Source organism: Oncorhynchus keta, chromosome 35, assembly GCF_023373465.1.
Source record: "Oncorhynchus keta strain PuntledgeMale-10-30-2019 chromosome 35, Oket_V2, whole genome shotgun sequence".
In the NCBI taxonomy this organism is placed as follows: Eukaryota; Metazoa; Chordata; class Actinopteri; order Salmoniformes; family Salmonidae; genus Oncorhynchus; species Oncorhynchus keta.
Genome location: NC_068455.1, coordinates 7,976,507 through 7,999,343, shown reverse-complemented (window position 1 = coordinate 7,999,343; position 22,837 = coordinate 7,976,507). Strand labels below are relative to the sequence as shown.

The 22,837-nt window shown below is 47.5% G+C and overlaps 1 protein-coding gene across 1 annotated transcript in view; it reads right to left on the bottom strand.

The window, feature by feature from the left end:
- The window catches only part of LOC118369030 (epithelial cell-transforming sequence 2 oncogene-like), a 38,703-nt gene that overhangs the window by 11,946 nt on the left and 3,920 nt on the right, over positions 1–22,837 (bottom strand). Inside the window, exons 3-12 of the mRNA XM_052495847.1 lie at positions 15,764–15,926; positions 15,178–15,428; positions 15,003–15,073; positions 13,719–13,965; positions 11,498–11,618; positions 11,176–11,341; positions 10,963–11,091; positions 10,461–10,553; positions 4,432–4,641; positions 3,595–3,695 (exon numbers count right to left, since the gene is read on the bottom strand). Coding sequence (XP_052351807.1) covers positions 3,595–3,695; positions 4,432–4,641; positions 10,461–10,553; positions 10,963–11,091; positions 11,176–11,341; positions 11,498–11,618; positions 13,719–13,965; positions 15,003–15,073; positions 15,178–15,428; positions 15,764–15,926 — 1,552 coding nt within the window. The remainder of the gene's footprint in view (positions 1–3,594; positions 3,696–4,431; positions 4,642–10,460; positions 10,554–10,962; positions 11,092–11,175; positions 11,342–11,497; positions 11,619–13,718; positions 13,966–15,002; positions 15,074–15,177; positions 15,429–15,763; positions 15,927–22,837) is intronic.

Here is a 22,837-nt window from a genome sequence, read left to right as displayed (position 1 = left end):
AATGACAAATGGTTTGATGAGGAATGCAAAAATCTAAGAAAGAAATTGAGAAACCTGTCAACCAAAAACATAGAGACCCGGAAAACCTGAGTCTACGCCTTCACTATGGTGAATCACTAAAACAATACAGAAATACACTACGGAAAAAGAAGGAACAGCACATCAGAAATCAGCTCAATGCAATTGAAGAATCCATAGACTCTAACCACTTCTGGGAAAATTGGAAAACACTAAACAAACAACAACACGAAGAATTATCTATCCAAAATGGAGATGTATGGGTAAACCACTTCTCCAATCTTTTGGTTCTATAACAAAGAACAAAGAGCAAAAACATATACATGATCAACTACAGATCTTAGAATCAACTATTAAAGACTACCAGAACCCACTGGATTCTCCAATTACATTGAATGAGTTACAGGACAAAACAAAAACCCTCCAACCCAAAAAGGCCTGTGGTGTCGATGGTATCCTCAATGAAATGATCAAATATACAGACAACAAATTCCAATTGGCTATACTAAAACTCTTTAACATCATACTTAGCTCTGGCATCTTCCCCAATATTTGGAACCAAGGACTGATCACCCCAATCCACAAAAGTGGAGACAAATTTGACCCCAATAACTACCGTGGAATATGTGTCAACAGTAACCTTGGGAAAATCCTCTGCATTATTATTAACAGCAGACTCGTACATTTCCTCAATGAAAACAATGTACTGAGCAAATGTCAAATTGGCTTTTACCAAATTACCGTACAACAGACCATGTATTCACCCTGCACACCTTAATTGACAACCAAACAAACCAAAACAAAGGCAAAGTCTTCTCATGCTTTGTTGATTTCAAAAAAGCCTTTGACTCAATTTGGCATGAGGGTCTGCTATACAAACTGATGGAAAGTGGTGTTGGGGGTAAAACATGACATTATAAAATCCATGTACACAAACAACAAGTGTGCGGTTAAAATTGGCAAAAAACACACACATTTCTTCACACAGGGTCGTGGGGTTAGACAGGGATGCAGCTTAAGCCCCACCCTCTTCAACATATATATCAACGAACTGGCGCGGGCACTAGAAAAGTCTGCAGCACCCGGCCTCCCCCTGCTAGAATCCGAAGTCAAATGTCTGCTGTTTGCTGATGATCTGGTGCTTCTGTCACCAACCAAGGAGGGCCTACAGCAGCACCTAGATCTTATGCACAGATTCTGTCAGACCTGGGACCTGACAGTAAATCTCAGTAAGACCAAAATAATGGTGTTCCAAAAAAGGTCGAGTCACCAGGACCACAAATACAAATTCCATCTAGACATCGTTGCCCTAGAGCACACAAAAAACTATACATACCTTGGCCTAAACATCAGCGCCACAGGTAACTTCCACAAAGGTGTGAACGATCTGAGAGACAAGGCAAGAAGGGCATTCTATGCCATCAAAAGAAACATAAATTTCAACATACCAATTAGGATTTGGCTAAAAATACTTGAATCAGTCATAGAGCCCATTGCCCTTTATGGTTGTGAGGTCTGGGGTCCGCTCACCAACCAAGACTTCACAAAATGGGACAAACACCAAATTGAGACTCTGCACGCAGAATTCTGCAAAAATATCCTCCGTGTACAACGTAAAACACAAAATAATGCATGCAGAGCAGAATTAGGCCGATACCCACTAATTATCAAAATCCAGAAAAGAGCCATTAAATTCTACAACCACCTAAAAGGAAGCGATTCACAAACCTTCCATAACAAAGCCATCACAAACAGAGAGATGAACCTGGAGAAGAGTCCCCTAAGCAAACTGGTCCTGGGGCTCTGTTCACAAACACAAACACACCCTACAGAGCCCCAGGACAACAGCACAATTAGACCCAACCAAATCATGAGAAAACAAAAAGATAATTACTTAACACATTGGAAAGAATTAACAAAAAAACAGAGCAAACTAGAATGCTATTTGGCCCTACACAGAGAGTACACAGCGGCAGAATACCTGACCACTGTGACTGACCCAAAATTAAGGAAAGCTTTGACTATGTACAGACTCAGTGAGCATAGCCTTGCTATTGAGAAAGGCCGCCGTAGGCAGACATGGCTCTCAAGAGAAGACAGGCTATGTGCTCACTGCCCACAAAATGAGGTGGAAACTGAGCTGCACTTCCTAACCTCCTGCCCAATGTATGACCATATTAGAGAGACATATTTCCCCAGATCACACAGATCCACAAAGAATTCGAAAACATATCCAATTTTGAAAAACTCCCATACCTACTGGGTGAAATTCCACAGTGTGCCATCACAGCAGCAAGATTTGTGACTTGTTGCCACGAGAAAAGGGCAACCAGTGAAGAACAAACACCATTGTAAATACAACCCATATTTATGCTTATTTATTTTATCTTGTGTCCTTTAATTATTTGTACATTGTGTATATATATATATATATATATATATATATATATATATATATATATATTTATATATATATAATGTATATATATATATAATATGACATTTGTAATGTCTTTACTGTTTTGAAACTGTTGTATGTGTAATGTTTACTGTTAATTTTTGTTGTTTTTCACTTTATATATTCACTTTGTATGTTGTCTACCTCACTTGCTTTGGCAATGTTAACACATGTTTCCCATGCCAATAAAGCCCTTGAATTGAAATTGAATTGAATTGAATTGAAAGAAAGAGAGAGAGAGAGAGGAACTCCAGAGGTCTGGTCTGAGGCAGAGAGAGAGGAGAGAGAGAAAGAAAGAGAGAGAGAGAGAGAGGAACTCCAGAGGTCTGGTCTGAGGCAGAGAGAGACGAGAGAGAGAAAGAAAGAGAGAGAGAGAGAGGAACTCCAGAGGTCTGGTCTGAGGCAGAGAGAGAGGAGAGAGAGAAAGAAAGAGAGAGAGAGAGAGGAACTCCAGAGGTCTGGTCTGAGGCAGAGAGAGAGGAGAGAGAGAAAGAAAGAAAGAGAGAGAGAGGAACTCCAGAGGTCTGGTCTGAGGCAGAGAGAGAGGAGAGAGAGAAAGAAAGAGAGAGAGAGAGAGAGAGAGAGAGGAACTCCAGAGGTCTGGTCTGAGGCAGAGAGAGAGAGAGGAACTCCAGAGGTCTGGTCTGAGGCAGAGAGAGAGGAAAGAGAGAAAGAAAGAGAGAGAGAGAGAGAGAGGAACGCCAGAGGTCTGGTCTGAGGCAGAGAGAGAGGAGAGAGAGAAAGAAAGAGAGAGAGAGAGGAACTCCAGAGGTCTGGTCTGAGGCAGAGAGAGAGGAGAGAAAGAAAGAGAGAGAGAGAGAGAGAGGAACGCCAGAGGTCTGGTCTGAGGCAGAGAGAGAGGAAAGAGAGAAAGAAAGAGAGAGAGAGAGAGAGAGAGGAACGCCAGAGGTCTGGTCTGAGGCAGAGAGAGAGGAGAGAGAGAAAGAAAGAGAGAGAGAGAGAGAGGAACGCCAGAGGTCTGGTCTGAGGCAGAGAGAGAGGAGAGAGAGAAAGAAAGAGAGAGAGAGAGAGAGAGGAACTCCAGAGGTCTGGTCTGAGGCAGAGAGAGAGGAGAGAGAGGATAGGTCAAAGAAGAAGGAAGTGTTTGCAGAACTCACCTCCTCTGCTGCCAGTGCTGTGAGACCCTCAGTCAGAGCTACAGTCACCTCCTTAGAGACACTCAGATGATCTAGAGCTACCGCCTCCCATAGAAACTGACCTAGGAACAGATCACACATAGAAATTAACCTAGGATCAGATCACACAGAGAAACTGACCTAGGAACAGATCACACAGAGAAACTGACCTAGGAACAGATCACACAGAGAAACTGACCTAGGAACAGATCACACAGAGAAACTGACCTAGGAACAGATCACACAGAGAAACTGACCTAGGAACAGATCACACAGAGAAACTGACCTAGGAACAGATCACACAGAGAAACTGACCTAGGAACAGATCACACAGAGAAACTGACCTAGGAACAGATCACACAGAGAAACTGACCTAGGAACAGATCACACACGCACACAGAGTTGACAGAACATTATGAACACCTGTTCTTTTCCATGACAGACTGACCAGGTGAATCCAGGTGAAAGATATGATCCCTTATTAGATTATAATTATATTATTGATGTCACCTGTTAAATCCACTTCAATCAGTGTAGATGAAGGAGAGGAGACAGGTGGTTAAAGAAGGAGTTTTAAGCCTTGAGACAATTGGGACATGGATTGTGTGTGTGTGTGTGTGTGCCATTCAGAGGGTGAAAGATTTAAGTGATTTGAACGGGGTACCTCGTTAACTCAGTATCAGGAAGGTGTTCCTAATGTTTTGTGCAGTCAGTGTATTCAGTCAATACACACTCAGCTGCTCTAGGACCAGAGTCCCACAGAAACTGACCTTGGGTGTGTGTGTGTGTGTGTGTGTGTGTGTGTGTGTGGGTGTTTACCCAGTACTCGTCCCCTGGTGTCCAGACTCAGTCGTGGTAGTTGTGGCCCCAGATGGTCCCTCAGGGCTCCTAGAGCCTCCTCCAGCCACTGGGTCTGCCAGCTCCATCCCTGTAACACACCCTCACACACGTAGCGCTGGGCGGGGGGGGACGCACACACACCGCTAACCCCGGTCCAGTCACCACTGCTACATGACCACTCACTCAGGACTGGAGGGAGGAGGAGAGAGAAAGAGAGAAGAGGGGTGAGAGCCTTCATTCGAATTGGCCTCTATTAAACAAGGTCAATAGATGTTCAAACTTGATATACAATAACTTGCTAGGTTAGGGTCAGGGCTTCCTTCCTCACTCATGGTTCTAGAAGCATCCCTTCCTCCCTCACTCACTGTTCTAGAAGCATCCCTTCCTCCCTGACTCACTGTTCTAGAAGCATCCCTTCCTCCCTGGCTCACTGTTCTAGAAGCATCTCTTCCTCCCTGGCTCACTGTTCTGGAAGCATCCCTTCCTCCCTGACTCACTGTTCTGGAAGCATCCCTTCCTCCCTGACTCACTGTTCTAGAAGCATCCCTTCCTCCCTGACTCACTGTTCTAGAAGCATCCCTTCCTCCCTGACTCACTGTTCTAGAAGCATCCCTTCCTCCCTGACTCACTGTTCTAGAAGCATCCCTTCCTCCCTGACTCACTGTTCTAGAAGCATCCCTTCCTCCCTGACTCACTGTTCTAGAAGCATCCCTTCCTCCCTGACTCACTGTTCTAGAAGCATCCCTTCCTCCCTGACTCACTGTTCTAGAAGCATCCCTTCCTCCCTGACTCACTGTTCTAGAAGCATCCCTTCCTCCCTGACTCACTGTTCTAGAAGCATCCCTTCCTCCCTGACTCACTGTTCTAGAAGCATCCCTTCCTCCCTGACTCACTGTTCTAGAAGCATCCCTTCCTCCCTGACTCACTGTTCTAGAAGCATCCCTTCCTCCCTGACTCACTGTTCTGGAAGCATCCCTTCCTCCCTGACTCACTGTTCTGGAAGCATCCCTTCCTCCCTGACTCACTGTTCTGGAAGCATCCCTTCCTCCCTGACTCACTGTTCTAGAAGCATCCCTTCCTCCCTGACTCACTGTTCTAGAAGCATCCCTTCCTCCCTGACTCACTGTTCTAGAAGCATCCCTTCCTCCCTGACTCACTGTTCTAGAAGCATCCCTTCCTCCCTGACTCACTGTTCTAGAAGCATCCCTTCCTCCCTGACTCACTGTTCTAGAAGCATCCCTTCCTCCCTGACTCACTGTTCTAGAAGCATCCCTTCCTCCCTGACTCACTGTTCTAGAAGCATCCCTTCCTCCCTGACTCACTGTTCTAGAAGCATCCCTTCCTCCCTGACTCACTGTTCTAGAAGCACCCCTTCCTCCCTGACTCACTGTTCTAGAAGCATCCTTCCTCCCTGACTCACTGTTCTAGAAGCATCCCTTCCTCCCTGACTCACTGTTCTAGAAGCATCCCTTCCTCCCTGACTCACTGTTCTGGAAGCATCCCTTCCTCCCTGACTCACTGTTCTAGAAGCATCCCTTCCTCCCTGACTCACTGTTCTAGAAGCATCCCTTCCTCCCTGACTCACTGTTCTAGAAGCATCCCTTCCTCCCTGACTCACTGTTCTAGAAGCATCCCTTCCTCCCTGACTCACTGTTCTAGAAGCATCCCTTCCTCCCTGACTCACTGTTCTAGAAGCATCCCTTCCTCCCTGACTCACTGTTCTAGAAGCATCCCTTCCTCCCTGACTCACTGTTCTAGAAGCATCCCTTCCTCCCTGACTCACTGTTCTAGAAGCATCCCTTCCTCCCTGACTCACTGTTCTAGAAGCATCCCTTCCTCCCTGACTCACTGTTCTAGAAGCATCCCTTCCTCCCTGACTCACTGTTCTAGAAGCATCCCTTCCTCCCTGACTCACTGTTCTAGAAGCATCCCTTCCTCCCTGACTCACTGTTCTAGAAGCATCCCTTCCTCCCTGACTCACTGTTCTAGAAGCATCCCTTCCTCCCTGACTCACTGTTCTAGAAGCATCCCTTCCTCCCTGACTCACTGTTCTAGAAGCATCCCTTCCTCCCTGACTCACTGTTCTAGAAGCATCCCTTCCTCCCTGACTCACTGTTCTAGAAGCATCCCTTCCTCCCTGACTCACTGTTCTAGAAGCATCCCTTCCTCCCTGACTCACTGTTCTAGAAGCATCCCTTCCTCCCTGACTCACTGTTCTAGAAGCATTCCTTCCTCCCTGACTCACTGTTCTAGAAGCATCCCTTCCTCCCTGACTCACTGTTCTAGAAGCATCCCTTCCTCCCTGACTCACTGTTCTAGAAGCATCCCTTCCTCCCTGACTCACTGTTCTAGAAGCATCCCTTCCTCCCTGACTCACTGTTCTAGAAGCATCCCTTCCTCCCTGACTCACTGTTCTAGAAGCATCCCTTCCTCCCTGACTCACTGTTCTGGAAGCATCCCTTCCTCCCTGACTCACTGTTCTGGAAGCATCCCTTCCTCCCTGACTCACTGTTCTAGAAGCATCCCTTCCTCCCTGACTCACTGTTCTAGAAGCATCCCTTCCTCCCTGACTCACTGTTCTAGAAGCATTCCTTCCTCCCTGACTCACTGTTCTAGAAGCATCCCTTCCTCCCCTGACTCACTGTTCTAGAAGCATCCCTTCCTCCCTGACTCACTGTTCTAGAAGCATCCCTTCCTCCCTGACTCACTGTTCTAGAAGCATCCCTTCCTCCCTGACTCACTGTTCTAGAAGCATCCCTTCCTCCCTGACTCACTGTTCTAGAAGCATCCCTTCCTCCCCGACTCACTGTTCTAGAAGCATCCCTTCCTCCCCGACTCACTGTTCTAGAAGCATCCCTTCCTCCCTGACTCACTGTTCTAGAAGCATCCCTTCCTCCCTGACTCACTGTTCTAGAAGCATCCCTTCCTCCCTGACTCACTGTTCTAGAAGCATCCCTTCCTCCCTGACTCACTGTTCTGGAAGCATCCCTTCCTCCCTGACTCACTGTTCTAGAAGCATCCCTTCCTCCCTGACTCACTGTTCTAGAAGCATCCCTTCCTCCCTGACTCACTGTTCTAGAAGCATCCCTTCCTCCCTGACTCACTGTTCTAGAAGCATCCCTTCCTCCCTGACTCACTGTTCTAGAAGCATCCCTTCCTCCCTGACTCACTGTTCTAGAAGCATCCCTTCCTCCCTGACTCACTGTTCTAGAAGCATCCCTTCCTCCCTGACTCACTGTTCTAGAAGCATCCCTTCCTCCCTGACTCACTGTTCTAGAAGCATCCCTTCCTCCCTGACTCACTGTTCTAGAAGCATCCCTTCCTCCCTGACTCACTGTTCTAGAAGCATCCCTTCCTCCCTGACTCACTGTTCTAGAAGCATCCCTTCCTCCCTGACTCACTGTTCTGGAAGCATCCCTTCCTCCCCGACTCACTGTTCTGGAAGCATCCCTTCCTCCCTGACTCACTGTTCTAGAAGCATCCCTTCCTCCCTGACTCACTGTTCTAGAAGCATCCCTTCCTCCCTGACTCACTGTTCTGGAAGCATCCCTTCCTCCCCTGACTCACTGTTCTAGAAGCATCCCTTCCTCTCTGACTCACTGTTCTAGAAGCATCCCTTCCTCCCTGACTCACTGTTCTAGAAGCATCCCTTCCTCCCTGACTCACTGTTCTAGAAGCATCCTTCCTCCCTGACTCACTGTTCTAGAAGCATCCCTTCCTCCCTGACTCACTGTTCTAGAAGCATCCCTTCCTCCCTGACTCACTGTTCTAGAAGCATCCCTTCCTCCCTGACTCACTGTTCTAGAAGCATCCCTTCCTCCCTGACTCACTGTTCTAGAAGCATCCCTTCCTCCCTGACTCACTGTTCTAGAAGCATCCCTTCCTCCCTGACTCACTGTTCTGGAAGCATCCCTTCCTCCCTGACTCACTGTTCTAGAAGCATCCCTTTCTCTCTGACTCACTGTTCTAGAAGCATCCCTTCCTCCCTGACTCACTGTTCTAGAAGCATCCCTTCCTCCCTGACTCACTGTTCTAGAAGCACCCCTTCCTCCCTGACTCACTGTTCTAGAAGCATCCCTTCCTCCCTGACTCACTGTTCTAGAAGCACCCCTTCCTCCCTGACTCACTGTTCTAGAAGCACCCCTTCCTCCCTGACTCACTGTTCTAGAAGCATCCCTTCCTCCCTGACTCACTGTTCTAGAAGCATCCCTTCCTCCCTGACTCACTGTTCTGGAAGCATCCCTTCCTCCCTGACTCACTGTTCTGGAAGCATCCCTTCCTCCCTGACTCACTGTTCTAGAAGCATCCCTTCCTCCCTGACTCACTGTTCTAGAAGCATCCCTTCCTCCCCGACTCACTGTTCTAGAAGCATCCCTTCCTCCCCGACTCACTGTTCTAGAAGCATCCCTTCCTCCCCGACTCACTGTTCTAGAAGCATCCCTTCCTCCCCGACTCACTGTTCTAGAAGCATCCCTTCCTCCCTGACTCACTGTTCTAGAAGCATCCCTTCCTCCCCGACTCACTGTTCTAGAAGCATCCCTTCCTCCCCGACTCACTGTTCTAGAAGCATCCCTTCCTCCCCGACTCACTGTTCTAGAAGCATCCCTTCCTCCCCGACTCACTGTTCTAGAAGCATCCCTTCCTCCCTGACTCACTGTTCTAGAAGCATCCCTTCCTCCCTGACTCACTGTTCTAGAAGCATCCCTTCCTCCCTGACTCACTGTTCTAGAAGCATCCCTTCCTCCCTGACTCACTGTTCTAGAAGCATCCCTTCCTCCCTGACTCACTGTTCTAGAAGCATCCCTTCCTCCCTGACTCACTGTTCTAGAAGCATCCCTTCCTCCCTGACTCACTGTTCTAGAAGCATCCCTTCCTCCCTGACTCACTGTTCTAGAAGCATCCCTTCCTCCCTGACTCACTGTTCTAGAAGCATCCCTTCCTCCCTGACTCACTGTTCTAGAAGCATCCCTTCCTCCCTGACTCACTGTTCTAGAAGCATCCCTTCCTCCCTGACTCACTGTTCTAGAAGCATCCCTTCCTCCCTGACTCACTGTTCTAGAAGCATCCCTTCCTCCCTGACTCACTGTTCTAGAAGCATCCCTTCCTCCCTGACTCACTGTTCTAGAAGCATCCCTTCCTCCCTGACTCACTGTTCTAGAAGCATTCCTTCCTCCCTGACTCACTGTTCTGGAAGCATCCCTTCCTCCCTGACTCACTGTTCTGGAAGCATCCCTTCCTCCCTGACTCACTGTTCTAGAAGCATCCCTTCCTCCCTGACTCACTGTTCTGGAAGCATCCCTTCCTCCCTGACTCACTGTTCTAGAAGCATCCCTTTCTCTCTGACTCACTGTTCTAGAAGCATCCCTTCCTCCCTGACTCACTGTTCTAGAAGCATCCCTTCCTCCCTGACTCACTGTTCTAGAAGCATTCCTTCCTCCCTGACTCACTGTTCTAGAAGCATCCCTTCCTCCCTGACTCACTGTTCTGGAAGCATCCCTTCCTCCCTGACTCACTGTTCTAGAAGCATCCCTTCCTCCCTGACTCACTGTTCTAGAAGCATCCCTTCCTCCCTGACTCACTGTTCTAGAAGCATCCCTTCCTCCCTGACTCACTGTTCTAGAAGCATTCCTTCCTCCCTGACTCACTGTTCTGGAAGCATCCCTTCCTCCCTGACTCACTGTTCTAGAAGCATCCCTTTCTCTCTGACTCACTGTTCTAGAAGCATCCCTTCCTCCCTGACTCACTGTTCTAGAAGCATCCCTTCCTCCCTGACTCACTGTTCTAGAAGCATTCCTTCCTCCCTGACTCACTGTTCTAGAAGCATCCCTTCCTCCCTGACTCACTGTTCTGGAAGCATCCCTTCCTCCCTGACTCACTGTTCTAGAAGCATCCCTTCCTCCCTGACTCACTGTTCTAGAAGCATCCCTTCCTCCCTGACTCACTGTTCTAGAAGCATCCCTTCCTCCCTGACTCACTGTTCTAGAAGCATCCCTTCCTCCCTGACTCACTGTTCTGGAAGCATCCGGTGGCCATCCCAGTAGGAGCTGAGACCTCTAGCCCTGTCAGAGTAGACAGAGACTGGACCAGCAGCACTCCTCTGGCTGAGAGAGAAAGAGAGAGAGGGGGGAGGGAGAGGTGAAGAGAGAAAGACACAGAGAGACACAAAGACAAGAATGCGAGTGTTAGTGCAGTCGGTTTGTAGTTTTTCTCTGTGCTTGAGTGACCGAGTGACTGAGTGACCGAGTGACCGAGTGACCGAGTGACCGAGTGACCGAGTGACCGAGTGACCGAGTGACCGAGTGACCGAGTGACTGAGTGACTGAGTGACTGAGTGACTGAGTGACTGAGTGACTGAGTGACCGAGTGACTGAGTGACTGAGTGACCGAGTGACCGATTTGTAGATTTTATTGTCTGGATGTATGTATTTTGTATTGTGTTAGCTGATATTGATACCATGTAATGTCGCCATTTCTGACTTTGAAAATAAACCATTCTCTCGATCTACACACCAGATGCTGCGAGGGGACAGAAGATGTCCACCCCTCCTCCCTCCTCAGGTAGAACGACCCAGCCACACAGCTTCTCCCAGAATTCCCTGTAGTCCGGGGTCAGCACACTCCTCTCTGTCACCTTGTAGCCTGGGGTCAAAGAGAGGTCAAAGGTCAAGCAGTGACTATGACCTTCAGTGAACTATGATCCCTGACCCAGTGTTCCATCCTCACCTTGCAGCAGAGTGATCTCCTCCGTACCTCCAGGAGCCAGCACCCCAAGTCTCTGAGCTCGCTGCCCACCCAGAGCCCTCTCTGCCTGGGATAACAGAGCCCGGAGGGTCCCTCTGTGGTCGTATAGAACCACCACCACTCCTACTCTCACACCACACAGGACCAACTAGGAGAGGAGAGAAGAGAAATAATTCCAATTCTTGTCAATGCTTTTTAATTAGGAACATTTGGAATTGGGTTTACTTTCTGAATTGACTGGAATTAAAATGTAATTGACCTGAACCCTGTAAGTAATTGACTCTCCCTGCTCTAAATGTCTCACCTCGTAGGCAGGTATCCTGTTGGACAGCAGCAGCAGGAGAGGTGGTGATGGAGAGAGAGAGGAAGAGGCTCTGGGTCTGCTACTGGTGGAAGTGGGCCAACCTCCTCTGTTCACACTGTCCCTGAAACCGTACAGTACCAAACACACACCTTATATATACTGGTCATGAACCAAACACACACCTTATATATACTGGTCATGAACCAAACACACACCTTATATATACTGGTCATGAACCAAACTCACACCTTATATATACTGGTCATGAACCAAACACACACACACACATTATATGCGCACGCACGCACGTTACATAGCAGGTATATTTCCAGCAGGTATATTTCACTGGTCACCCCCAAAGCCAATTCCTCCTTTGGCCGCCTTTCCTTCCAGTTCTCTACTGCCAATGACTGGAACGAACTGCAAAAATCCCTGAAGCTGGAGACTCATATCTCCCTCACTAGCTTTAAGCACCAGCTGTCAGAGCAGCTCACAGATCACTGCACCTGTACATAGCCCATCTGTAAATAGCCCATCCAACTCCCTCATCCCCATACTGTATTCATTTATCTTGCTCCTTTGCACCCCAGTATCTCTACTAGCACATTCGTCCCCTGTACATCTATCACGCCAGTGTTAAATTGCTATATTGTATTTACTTCGCCAACATGGCCTAGTGTTTGCCTTTACCTCCCTTATCTCACCTCATTTGCACTCACTTTATACACTTTTTTTCTACTGTATTATTGATTGCATGTTTGTTTACTCCATGTGTAACTAACTCTGTGTTGTTGTTGGTGTCGAACTGATTGGCTTTATCTTGGTCAGGTCGCAGTTGTAAATGAGAACTTGATCTCAACTGGCCTTCCTGGTTAAATAAAAGGTGATCTGGTCTACCTGTTTAAATAAAGGTGATCTGGTCTACCTGTTTAAATAAAGGTGATCTGGTCTACCTGGTTAAATAAAGGTGATGTGGTCTACCTGGTTAAATAAAGGTGATCTGGTCTACCCGGTTAAATAAAGGTGATCTGGTCTACCTGGTTAAATAAAGGTGATCTGGTCTACCTGGTTAAATAAAGGTGATCTGGTCTACCCGGTTAAATAAAGGTGATCTGGTCTACCCGGTTAAATAAAGGTGAGCTGGTCTACCCGGTTTAATAAAGGTGATCTGGTCTACCCGGTTAACTAAATGTGATCTGGTCTACCCGGTTAACTAAAGGTGATCTGGTCTACCCGGTTAACTAAAGGTGATCTGGTCTACCCGGTTAACTAAAGGTGATCTGGTCTACCCGGTTAAATAAAGGTGAGCTGGTCTACCCAGTTAAATAAAGGTGATCTGGTCTACCCGGTTAAATAAAGGTGATCTGGTCTACCCGGTTAACTAAAGGTGATCTCGTCTACCCGGTTAACTAAAGGTGATCTGGTCTACCCGGTTAAATAAAGGTGATCTGGTCTACCTGGTTAAATAAAGGTGATCTGGTCTACCCGTTTAAATAAAGGTGATCTGGTCTACCTGGTTAAATAAAGGTGATCTGGTCTACCTGTTTAAATAAAGGTGATCTGGTCTACCTGTTTAAATAAAGGTGATCTGGTCTACCTGGTTAAATAAAGGTGATCTGGTCTACCCGGTTAAATAAAGGTGATCTGGTCTACCTGGTTAAATAAAGGTGATCTGGTCTACCTGGTTAAATAAAGGTGATCTGGTCTACCTGGTTAAATAAAGGTGATCTGGTCTACCTGGTTAAATAAAGGTGATCTGGTCTACGTGGTTAAATAAAGGTGATCTGGTCTACCTGGTTAAATAAAGGTGATCTGGTCTACCTGGTTAAATAAAGGTGATCTGGTCTACCTGGTTAAATAAAGGTGATCTGGTCTACCTGGTTAAATAAAGGTGATCTGGTCTACCTGGTTAAATAAAGGTGATCTGGTCTACCTGGTTAAATAAAGGTGATCTGGTCTACCTGGTTAAATAAAGGTGATCTGGTCTACCTGGTTAAATAAAGGTGATCTGGTCTACCTGGTTAAATAAAGGTGATCTGGTCTACCTGGTTAAATAAAGGTGATCTGGTCTACCTGGTTAAATAAAGGTGATCTGGTCTGCCTGGTTAAATAACCTGGTGACATAAATACACACAAAAAAAACAAAAAAACAAAAAAACACACACTGTCCCATGAACCAAACAGGTGAGGTCTATATCTATGGTTGGGCACGGCCTCTCACCCCATGGCCTGGGACCTCACATGGCTGGAGAGCTGGCTCTTCTCCAGGGTCAGAGTGGGGGTCAAGTTAAGGCTGACGTCAGGGGTTAAACAGACACGTCCCGTCCTGTCTGACAACCAGGAGGGAGAGGGTTGAACACTCCTCGTTCTCCCAGGCACCAGCCTCTCTCCCTGGGGACGGCTGACCACTATTCCCCCTGGTCTGTTGCTGTTGCTCCTCCAAGCTGGTCTGGACGTCAGCGAAGCTCCTGGGGAGAACACAGAGAAAGGAGATATCATCCAGCCTGGCTGTCACCTCTGACCCCAACTCTGTATCTAATCCAACACAGTAATAGAGATGCTTCTATCCAAAGCCACTATCCAGGCCTCATGCTCTACCAGCTGGGTCATACAGCACCACATAACTGATCCTCTCCTCCCCCTTCTGCCCCTCTCCTCCTCTACCCCTCTCCTCCTCTACCCCTCTCCTCCTCTCTCTCCTCTTGTCCTCTCAGTCACTCTTCTGCTCCTCTCCTCCTCTACCCCTCTCCTCCTCTCTCTCCTCTTGTCCTCTCAGTCACTCTTCTGCTCCTCTCCTCCTCTACCCCTCTCCTCCTCTCTCTCCTCTTGTCCTCTCAGTCACTCTTCTGCTCCTCCTCTCCTCCACTCTCATCCTCCACTCTCTCCTCCCCCTTCTGCCCCTCTCCTCCTCTACCCCTCTCCTCCTCTCTCTCCTCTTGTCCTCTCCTCCTCTACACCTCTCCTCCTCTACCCCTCTCCTCCTCTCTCTCCTCTTGTCCTCTCCTCCTCTACACCTCTCCTCCTCTACCCCTCTCCTCCTCTCTCTCCTCTCCTCTACACTTGTCCTCTCAGTCACTCTTCTCCTCCTCCTCTCAGTCACTCTCTGCTCCTCCTCTCTCCACTCTCTCCTCACCCCCCCTTCTGCTGCTCCTCCTCCTCTCCCCTCTCCTCCTCTACACCTCCTCTCCTCCTCTCCTCCTCTACCCCTCTCCTCCTCTACACCTCTCCTCCTCTACACCTCTCCTCCTCTACACCTCCTCCTCCCTCCTCCCCCTCTCCTCCTCTACCCCTCTCCTCCTCTACCCCTCTCCTCCTCTACCCCTCTCCTCCTCTCCTCCTCTACCCCTCTCCTCCTCTACCCCTCTCCTCCACTCTCTCCTCTCCTCCACTCTCTCCTCTCCTCCACTCTCCTCAACTCTCTCCTCCACTCTTCTCTCCTCAACTCTCTCCTCCACTCTTCTCTCCTCTCCTCCACTCTCTTCTCTCCTCTCCTCCTCTCACTCACTTTTCTGCTCCTCCACTCTCTCCCGGATGGTTTGTCTGATCCTCCTCTCCCTGCGTCTCTCCTCCTCCTCCTCCCTCCTCCTCCTCCCTCTCTCCTCTCCTCGACTCTCTTCTCTCCTCAACTCTCTCTCTCCTCTCCACTCCTCCTGTCTCCTCTCACTCTCACTCCTTTCTGCTCCTGGTCCTCTCTCTCCCGGATGGTTTGTCTGATCCTCCTCTCCCTGCGTCTCTCCTCCTCCTCCTCCCTCTCTCCGGAGCAGGGCATGTTGAGTGTGCCGTACATTTGTGCTGCCTCTCTGGGTGTCAGCCAGTCCAGAGTGGACACACAGGACACATAGTGGCTCTTCCACCCACCATACTCTCTGTCCCCTGGATTATAGGGCAGGAACCAGCCTCGGCGCACACACCTCACCGACCACAGACAGTCCTGCGGGGAGAGGTGTGTGTAACCCCCACACAGTACTAAAGGGAAGGGAGAAAGAGGAATGAGAGAAGTGTGTCACACAGTAAAGGGAAGGGGAAAGGGAATGTAGAGGTGGGAGGGGGGTTAACGGTTAACCTCACACAGTACTAAAGGGAAGGGAGAAAGAGGAATAGAGAGAGAGGAGGTGGTGTGTGTTAACCTCACACACAGTGAGAGGGGGGGTGTAGAGGTCGGTTAACCTCACACAAAGTACTAAAGGGAGAGAGAGGAATAGAGAGATGGAGGGAGGGAGTGACGGAGAGAAAACGAGCCCTAACCTCTGACCCCTCACCCCTCACCTGTTCAGCCAGGACCCTCCAATGCCAGCTGACCTGTGCGGCAGAGCAGAGGTCACGAGGGGTCAGGAATGACATCACATAGAGAGACAGGAACCGTGGCAACACGGAGGTGAAGTCCACGCGCGTCACCGGCACGATCTGCATCAGCCAATCCCTGCAGGACCTAGGGTCACGGAGTCAGAGATTAGAGCCGCTCATGGAAAAAGTACTACTGAATTACTACACAAGATCTACAGCAAACTAACAAGGTTTTTACTCCTGGATTGCTATTAAGATGTGTAGGAAACCAGTGGTGTTTTACGCAACGTTAGTCATTAAAGTGGTAATGAGTGATACATTGGGACGTATCACAAATGGTATCACAAAAACGATATATTTCCTATTTCAATCCCTACATCATTCTTCCTTACCGAGCGTTTGGGTGTCAACTACTTAAAACCTACACAATACCTACATGTTTTACTATTGAATGTATTAATATTATTAATTAATATTGGTAATGCCTACGCATTACCAATGTATCACACTCAATTCCTACATGTTCATATCACACAAGAAATAAACTTCCACAAACTTAATTGCAATTGTTTTTATTTAATTGATTACATGTAATAAATTCATTCATTACAAAAAAAATGTCTTCATTCAGCTTTGACTCAACTATCTTCAAATCCTCTTCCAACTCGTAACCTTTCAGAAAATAAAGACGAGCACAAGAGACAACCAATTAAAAGCCATTATCAATCGTCTGCTAACAAAGGTCAAAGTGCGTTTGGAAAGTATTCAGAACTCTTGACTTTTGTTACGTTACATCCTTATTCTAAAAAAATGTATGTTTTTAATTCATCATTTAATTCATCTACACACAATACCCCATAATGACATCACAATACCACATAATGACATCACAACACCCCATAATGGCATCACAATACCCCATAATGGCATCACAATACCCCATAATGACAAATCAAAAACAGGTTTTTATACATTTTTGCTAATTTATCACATTTACGTAAGTATTCAGACCCTTTACTCAGTACTTTGTTGAAGCACCTTTGGCAGTGATCACAGCCAGGAGTCTTCTTGGGTAAGATGCTACAAGCTTGACACACCAGTATTTGGGGAGTTTGTCTCATTCTTCTCTACAAATCCTCTCACGCTCTGTCAGGTTGGATGGAGAGTGTCGCTGCACAGCTATTTTCAGGTTTCTCAAGAGATGTTTGATCGGGTTCAAGTCCGGGCTCTGGCTGGGCCACTCAAGGACATTCAGAGTCTTGTCCCGAAGCCACTCTTGCGTTGTCTTGGCTGTGTGCTTAGGGTCGTTGTTCTGTTGGAAGGTGAATCTTCACACCCAGTCTGAGGTCCTGAGCGCTCTGGAGCAGGTTTTCATCATGGATCTCTCTGTACTTTTCTCCATTAATCTTTCCCTCGATCCTGACTAGTTTCCCAGTCCCTGCCAGTGAAAAGCATCCCCACAGCATGATGCTGCCACCACCATCCTTAGGCATGGTGCCAGGTTTCCTCCAGGCGTGACGCTTGGCATTCAGGCCAAAGATTTCAATCTTGGTTTCATCAGACCAGAGAATCTTGTTTCTCATGGTCTCAGAGTCCTTTAGGTGACTTTTGGCAATGTGCATTTTACTGAGGAGTGTCTTCCGTCTGGTCACTCTACCATGAAGGCATGATTGGTGGTACTGCAGAGATGGTTGTCCTTCTGGAAGGTTCTCCCATATCTGGAGTTATGTCAGAGTGACCATTGGGTTCTTGGTCATATCCCTGACCAAGGCCCTTCTCCCCCCGATTGCTCAGTTTGGCCGGGCGGCCGGCTCTAGGAAGAGTCTTGGTGGTTCAATCATTCTTAAATGGAATAAGTTTGGAGGCCACCGTGTTCTTGGGGACCTTCAATTATTGCAGAATTGTGCCTCGACACAATCCTGTCTCGGAGCTCTATGGACAATTCCTTCAACCTGATGGATTCTGTTAATATGTAACATGTTTCAGGGTAAACTGTAGTTTGTTTTGTATTCTGTTTAGTGAATGATTACTGTGAGTATTAATAAAGTTTAGACCATGAAACTGTGTGTATGCTAATTTAAAAAAAGGTTGACCTAATGAGACAAGTGTGTGCCCTTCCAGATCATGTCCAATCAATTTAATTTACCACAGGTGCTTTCCAATCAAGTTGAGGAAACATCTCAAGGATGATCAATGGAAACAGGATGCACCGGAGCTCAATTTCAATTTCAAGTCTCATAGCAAAAGGTCTGAATACTTATGGAAATAAGGTATTTTTTATATATATATGTAAAAATTTGCAAACATTTCTGAAAACCTGTGTTTGCGATTATGGGGTATTGTGATGTCATTATGGGGTATTGTGTGTAGATTGATGAGAAAAATAAATAATTTAATTGATTTTAGAATAAGGCTGTAATGTAACAAAATGTGGAAAAAGTCAAGGGGTCTGAATAATTTCCGAATGCACTGTAAAACAACACAGAAAAACATTTGATAAACAACGTTAATCTTACCAACAATGGCCTCCAGTCTTCTTATGTACTCCTTGGCAACAGGTCAAAAGATGTAAGTAGAATGGGTAAGTATATTAATATGAAAATACTGTACATTTGCATTCAAACACACGCACACTTATTACATGCATGATGAAAACAGAGGCTACACAGGAGGTTGGTGGCCACCACAGGAGGTTGGTGTACAAGTTGTACAAGCCTACCAGACAGTTGTACAAGCCTACCAGACAAGCTAAATGTATTTTATGCTCGCGTCGAGGCAAGCAACACTGAAGCATGCACGAGAGCAACAGCTGTTCTAGATGACTGTGTAAACCATGCCGATGTGAACAAAACCTTTAAACAGGTCAACATTCACAAAGCCGCAGGGCCGGATGGATTACCAGGACGTGTACGCAAAGCATGAGCGGACCAACTGGCAAGTGTCTTCACTGACCTTTTCAACCTCTCCCTGACTGAGTCTGTAATACCTACATGTTTCAAGCAGACCACCATAGTCCCTGTGCCCAAGGAAGCGAAGGTAACCTGCCCAAATGATGACTGCCCCTTAGTACTCAGTAGCCATGAAGTGCTTTGAAAGGCTGGTAATGGACATCAACACCATTATCCAGAAACCCTCCCGGATACCCTAGACCGACTCCAATTCGCATTCTGCACCAACAGAATCACAGATGACGCAATCTCAATCGCACTTCACACTGTCCTTTCCCACCTGGACAAAAGGAACACCTATGTGAGAATGTTGTTCATTGACTACAGCTCAGCGTTCAACACCATAGTGCCCGAGACGGTCTTCTGGTCAGAATCCAGAGACGGGCACACCGTGCACCACTCCCTAGCATTCTTCTTGCCAATGTCCAGTCTCTTGACATTTTACATTACATTTAAGTCATTTAGCAGACGCTCTTATCCAGAGCGACTTACAAATTGGTGCATTCACCTTATGACATCCAGTGGAACAGTCACTTTACAATAGTGCATCTAAATCTTAAAAGGGGGGGGGGGGTGAGAAGGATTACTTATCCTATCCTAGGTATTCCTTAAAGAGGTGGGGTTTCAGGTGTCTCCGGAAGGTGGTGATTGACTCCGCTGTCCTGGCGTCGTGAGGGAGTTTGTTCCACTATTGGGGGGCCAGAGCAGCGAACAGTTTTGACTGGGCTGAGCGGGAACTGTACTTCCTCAGTGGTAGGGAGGCGAGCAGGCCAGAGGTGGATGAACGCAGTGCAGTGCCCTTGTTTGGTTGATGAAATCCGAGCAAGGGTAGCATTCCAGAGGGACATCAGAGACTGTAACGTTCTTTGCTTCACGGAAACATGGCTCACTGGAGAGACGCTATCCGAGGCGGTGCAGCCAACGGGTTTCTCCACGCATCGCACCGACAGAAACAAACATCTTTCTGGTAAGAAGAGGGGCGGGGGCGTATGCCTTATGGCTAACGAGACATGGTGTGATGAAAGAAACATACAGGAACTCAAATCCTTCTGTTCACCTGATTTAGAATTCCTCACAATCAAATGTAGATTATTATCTACCAAGAGAATTATCTTCGATTATAATCACAGCCGTATATATCCCCCCCCAAGCAGACACATCGATGGCTCTGAACGAACTTTATTTAACTCTTTGCAAACTGGAAACCATTTATCCGGAGGCTGCATTCATTGTAGCTGGGGATTTTAACAACGCTCATCTGAAAACAAGACTCCCTAAATTTTATCAGCATATCGATTGCGCAACCAGGGGTGGAAAAACCTTGATCATTGTTACTCTAACTTCCGCAACGCATATAAGGCCCTGCCCCGCCCCCCTTTCGGAAATGCTGACCACGACTCCATTTTGTTGATCCCTGCCTACAGACAGAAACTAAAACAAGAGGCTCCCACGCTGAGGTCTGTCCAACGCTGGTCCGAACAAGCTGACTTCACACTCCAAGACTGCTTCCATCACGTGGACTGGGATATGTTTCGTATTGCGTCAGATAACAATATTGACGAATACGCTGATTCGGTGTGCGAGTTCATTAGAACGTGCGTTGAAGATGTCGTTCCCATAGCAACGATGAAAACATTCCCTAACCAGAAACCGTGGATTGATGGCAGCATTCGCGTTAAACTGAAAGCGCGAACCACTGCTTTTAATCAGGGCAAGGTGTCTGGTAACATGACGGAATACAAACAGTGCAGCTATTCCCTCCGCAAGGCTATCAAACAAGCTAAGCGTCAGTACAGAGACAAAGTAGAATCTCAATTCAACGGCTCAGACACAAGAGGCATGTGGCAGGGTCTACAGTCAATCACGGACTACAAGAAGAAATCAAGCCCAGTCACGGACCAGGATGTCTTGCTCCCAGGCAGACTAAATAACTTTTTTGCCCGCTTTGAGGACAATACAGTGCCACTGACACGGCCTGCAATGAAAACATGCGGTCTCTCCTTCACTGCAGCCGAGGTGAGTAAGACATTTAAACGTGTTAACCCTCGCAAGGCTGCAGGCCCAGATGGCATCCCCAGCCGCGCCCTCAGAGCATGCGCAGACCAGCTGGCCGGTATGTTTACGGACATATTCAATCAATCCCTATACCAGTCTGCTGTTCCCACATGCTTCAAGAGAGCCACCATTGTTCCTGTTCCCAAGAAAGCTAAGGTAACTGAGCTAAACGACTACCGCCCTGTAGCACTCACTTCCGTCATCATGAAGTGCTTTGAGAGACTAGTCAAGGACCATATCACCTCCACCCTACCTGACACCCTAGACCCACTCCAATTTGCTTACCGCCCAAATAGTTACACAGACGATGCAATCTCAACCACACTGCCCTAACCCATCTGGACAAGAGGAATACCTATGTGAGAATGCTGTTCATCGACTACAGCTCGGCATTCAACACCATAGTACCCTCCAAGCTCGTCATCAAGCTCGAGACCCTGGGTCTCAACCCCGCCCTGTGCAACTGGGTACTGGACTTCCTGACGGGCCGCCCCCAGGTGGTGAGGGTAGGCAACAACATCTCCTCCCCGCTGATCCTCAACACTGGGGCCCCACAAGGGTGCGTTCTGAGCCCTCTCCTGTACTCCCTGTTCACCCACGACTGCGTGGCCACGCACGCCTCCAACTCAATCATAAAGTTTGCGGACGACACAACAGTGGTAGGCTTGATTACCAACAACGACGAGACGGCCTACAGGGAGGAGGTGAGGGCCCTCGGAGTGTGGTGTCAGGAACATAACCTCACACTCAACGTCAACAAAACTAAGGAGATGATTGTGGACTTCAGGAAACAGCAGAGGGAACACCCCCCTATCCACATCGATGGAACAGTAGTGGAGAGGGTAGCAAGTTTTAAGTTCCTCGGCATACACATCACAGACAAACTGAATTGGTCCACTCACACAGACAGCATCTTCAAGAAGGCGCAGCAGCGCCTCTTCAACCTCAGGAGGCTGAAGAAATTCGGCTTGTCACCAAAAGCACTCACAAACTTCTACAGATGCACAATCAAGAGCATCCTGGCGGGCTGTATCACCGCCTGGTACGGCAACTGCTCCGCCCTCAACCGTAAGGCTCTCCAGAGGGTAGTGAGGTCTGCACAATGCATCACCGGGGGCAAAGTACCTGCCCTCCAGGACACCTACACCACCCGATGTTACAGGAAGGCCATAAAGATCATCAAGGACATCAACCACCCAAGCCACTGCCTGTTCACCCCGCTATCATCCAGAAGGCGAGGTCAGTCCAGGTGCATCAAAGCTGGGACAGAGAGACTGAAAAACAGCTTCTATCTCAAGGCCATCAGACTGTTAAACAGCCACCACTAACATTGACTCAACTCCAGCCACTTTAATAATGGGAATTGATGGGAAATGATGTAAATATATCACTAGCCACTTTAAACAATGCTACCTTATATAATGTTACTTACCCTACATTATTCATCTCATATGCATACGTATATACTGTACTCTATATCATCGACTGCATCCTTATGTAATACATGTATCACTAGCCACTTTAACTATGCCACTTTGTTTACATACTCATCTCATATGTATATACTGTACTCGATACCATCAACTGTTTCTTGCCTATGCTGCTCTGTACCATCACTCATTCATATATCCTTATGTACATATTCTTTATCCCCTTACACTGTGTATAAGACAGTAGTTTTGGAATTGTTAGATTACTTGTTGGTTAATACTGCATTGCCGGAACTAGAAGCACAAGCATTTCTCTACACTCGCATTAACATCTGCTAACCATGTGTATGTGACAAATAAAAATTGGATTTGATTTGATTTGAGACCATGGAGCTGATCGTGCACTACAGAAAAAGGCAGGCCGAACAGACCCCCATTAACATCAATGGGGCTGTAGTGGAGAAGGTCGAGAGTATCAAGTTCCTTGGTGTCCAAAACACCAACAAACTATCATGGTCCAAACACACCAAGAAAGTCGTGAAGAGGGCACAACAAAAACCTATTCCCCCTCAGGAGACTGAAAAGACTTGGGTCCCCAGATTCTCAAAAAGTTCTACAGCTGA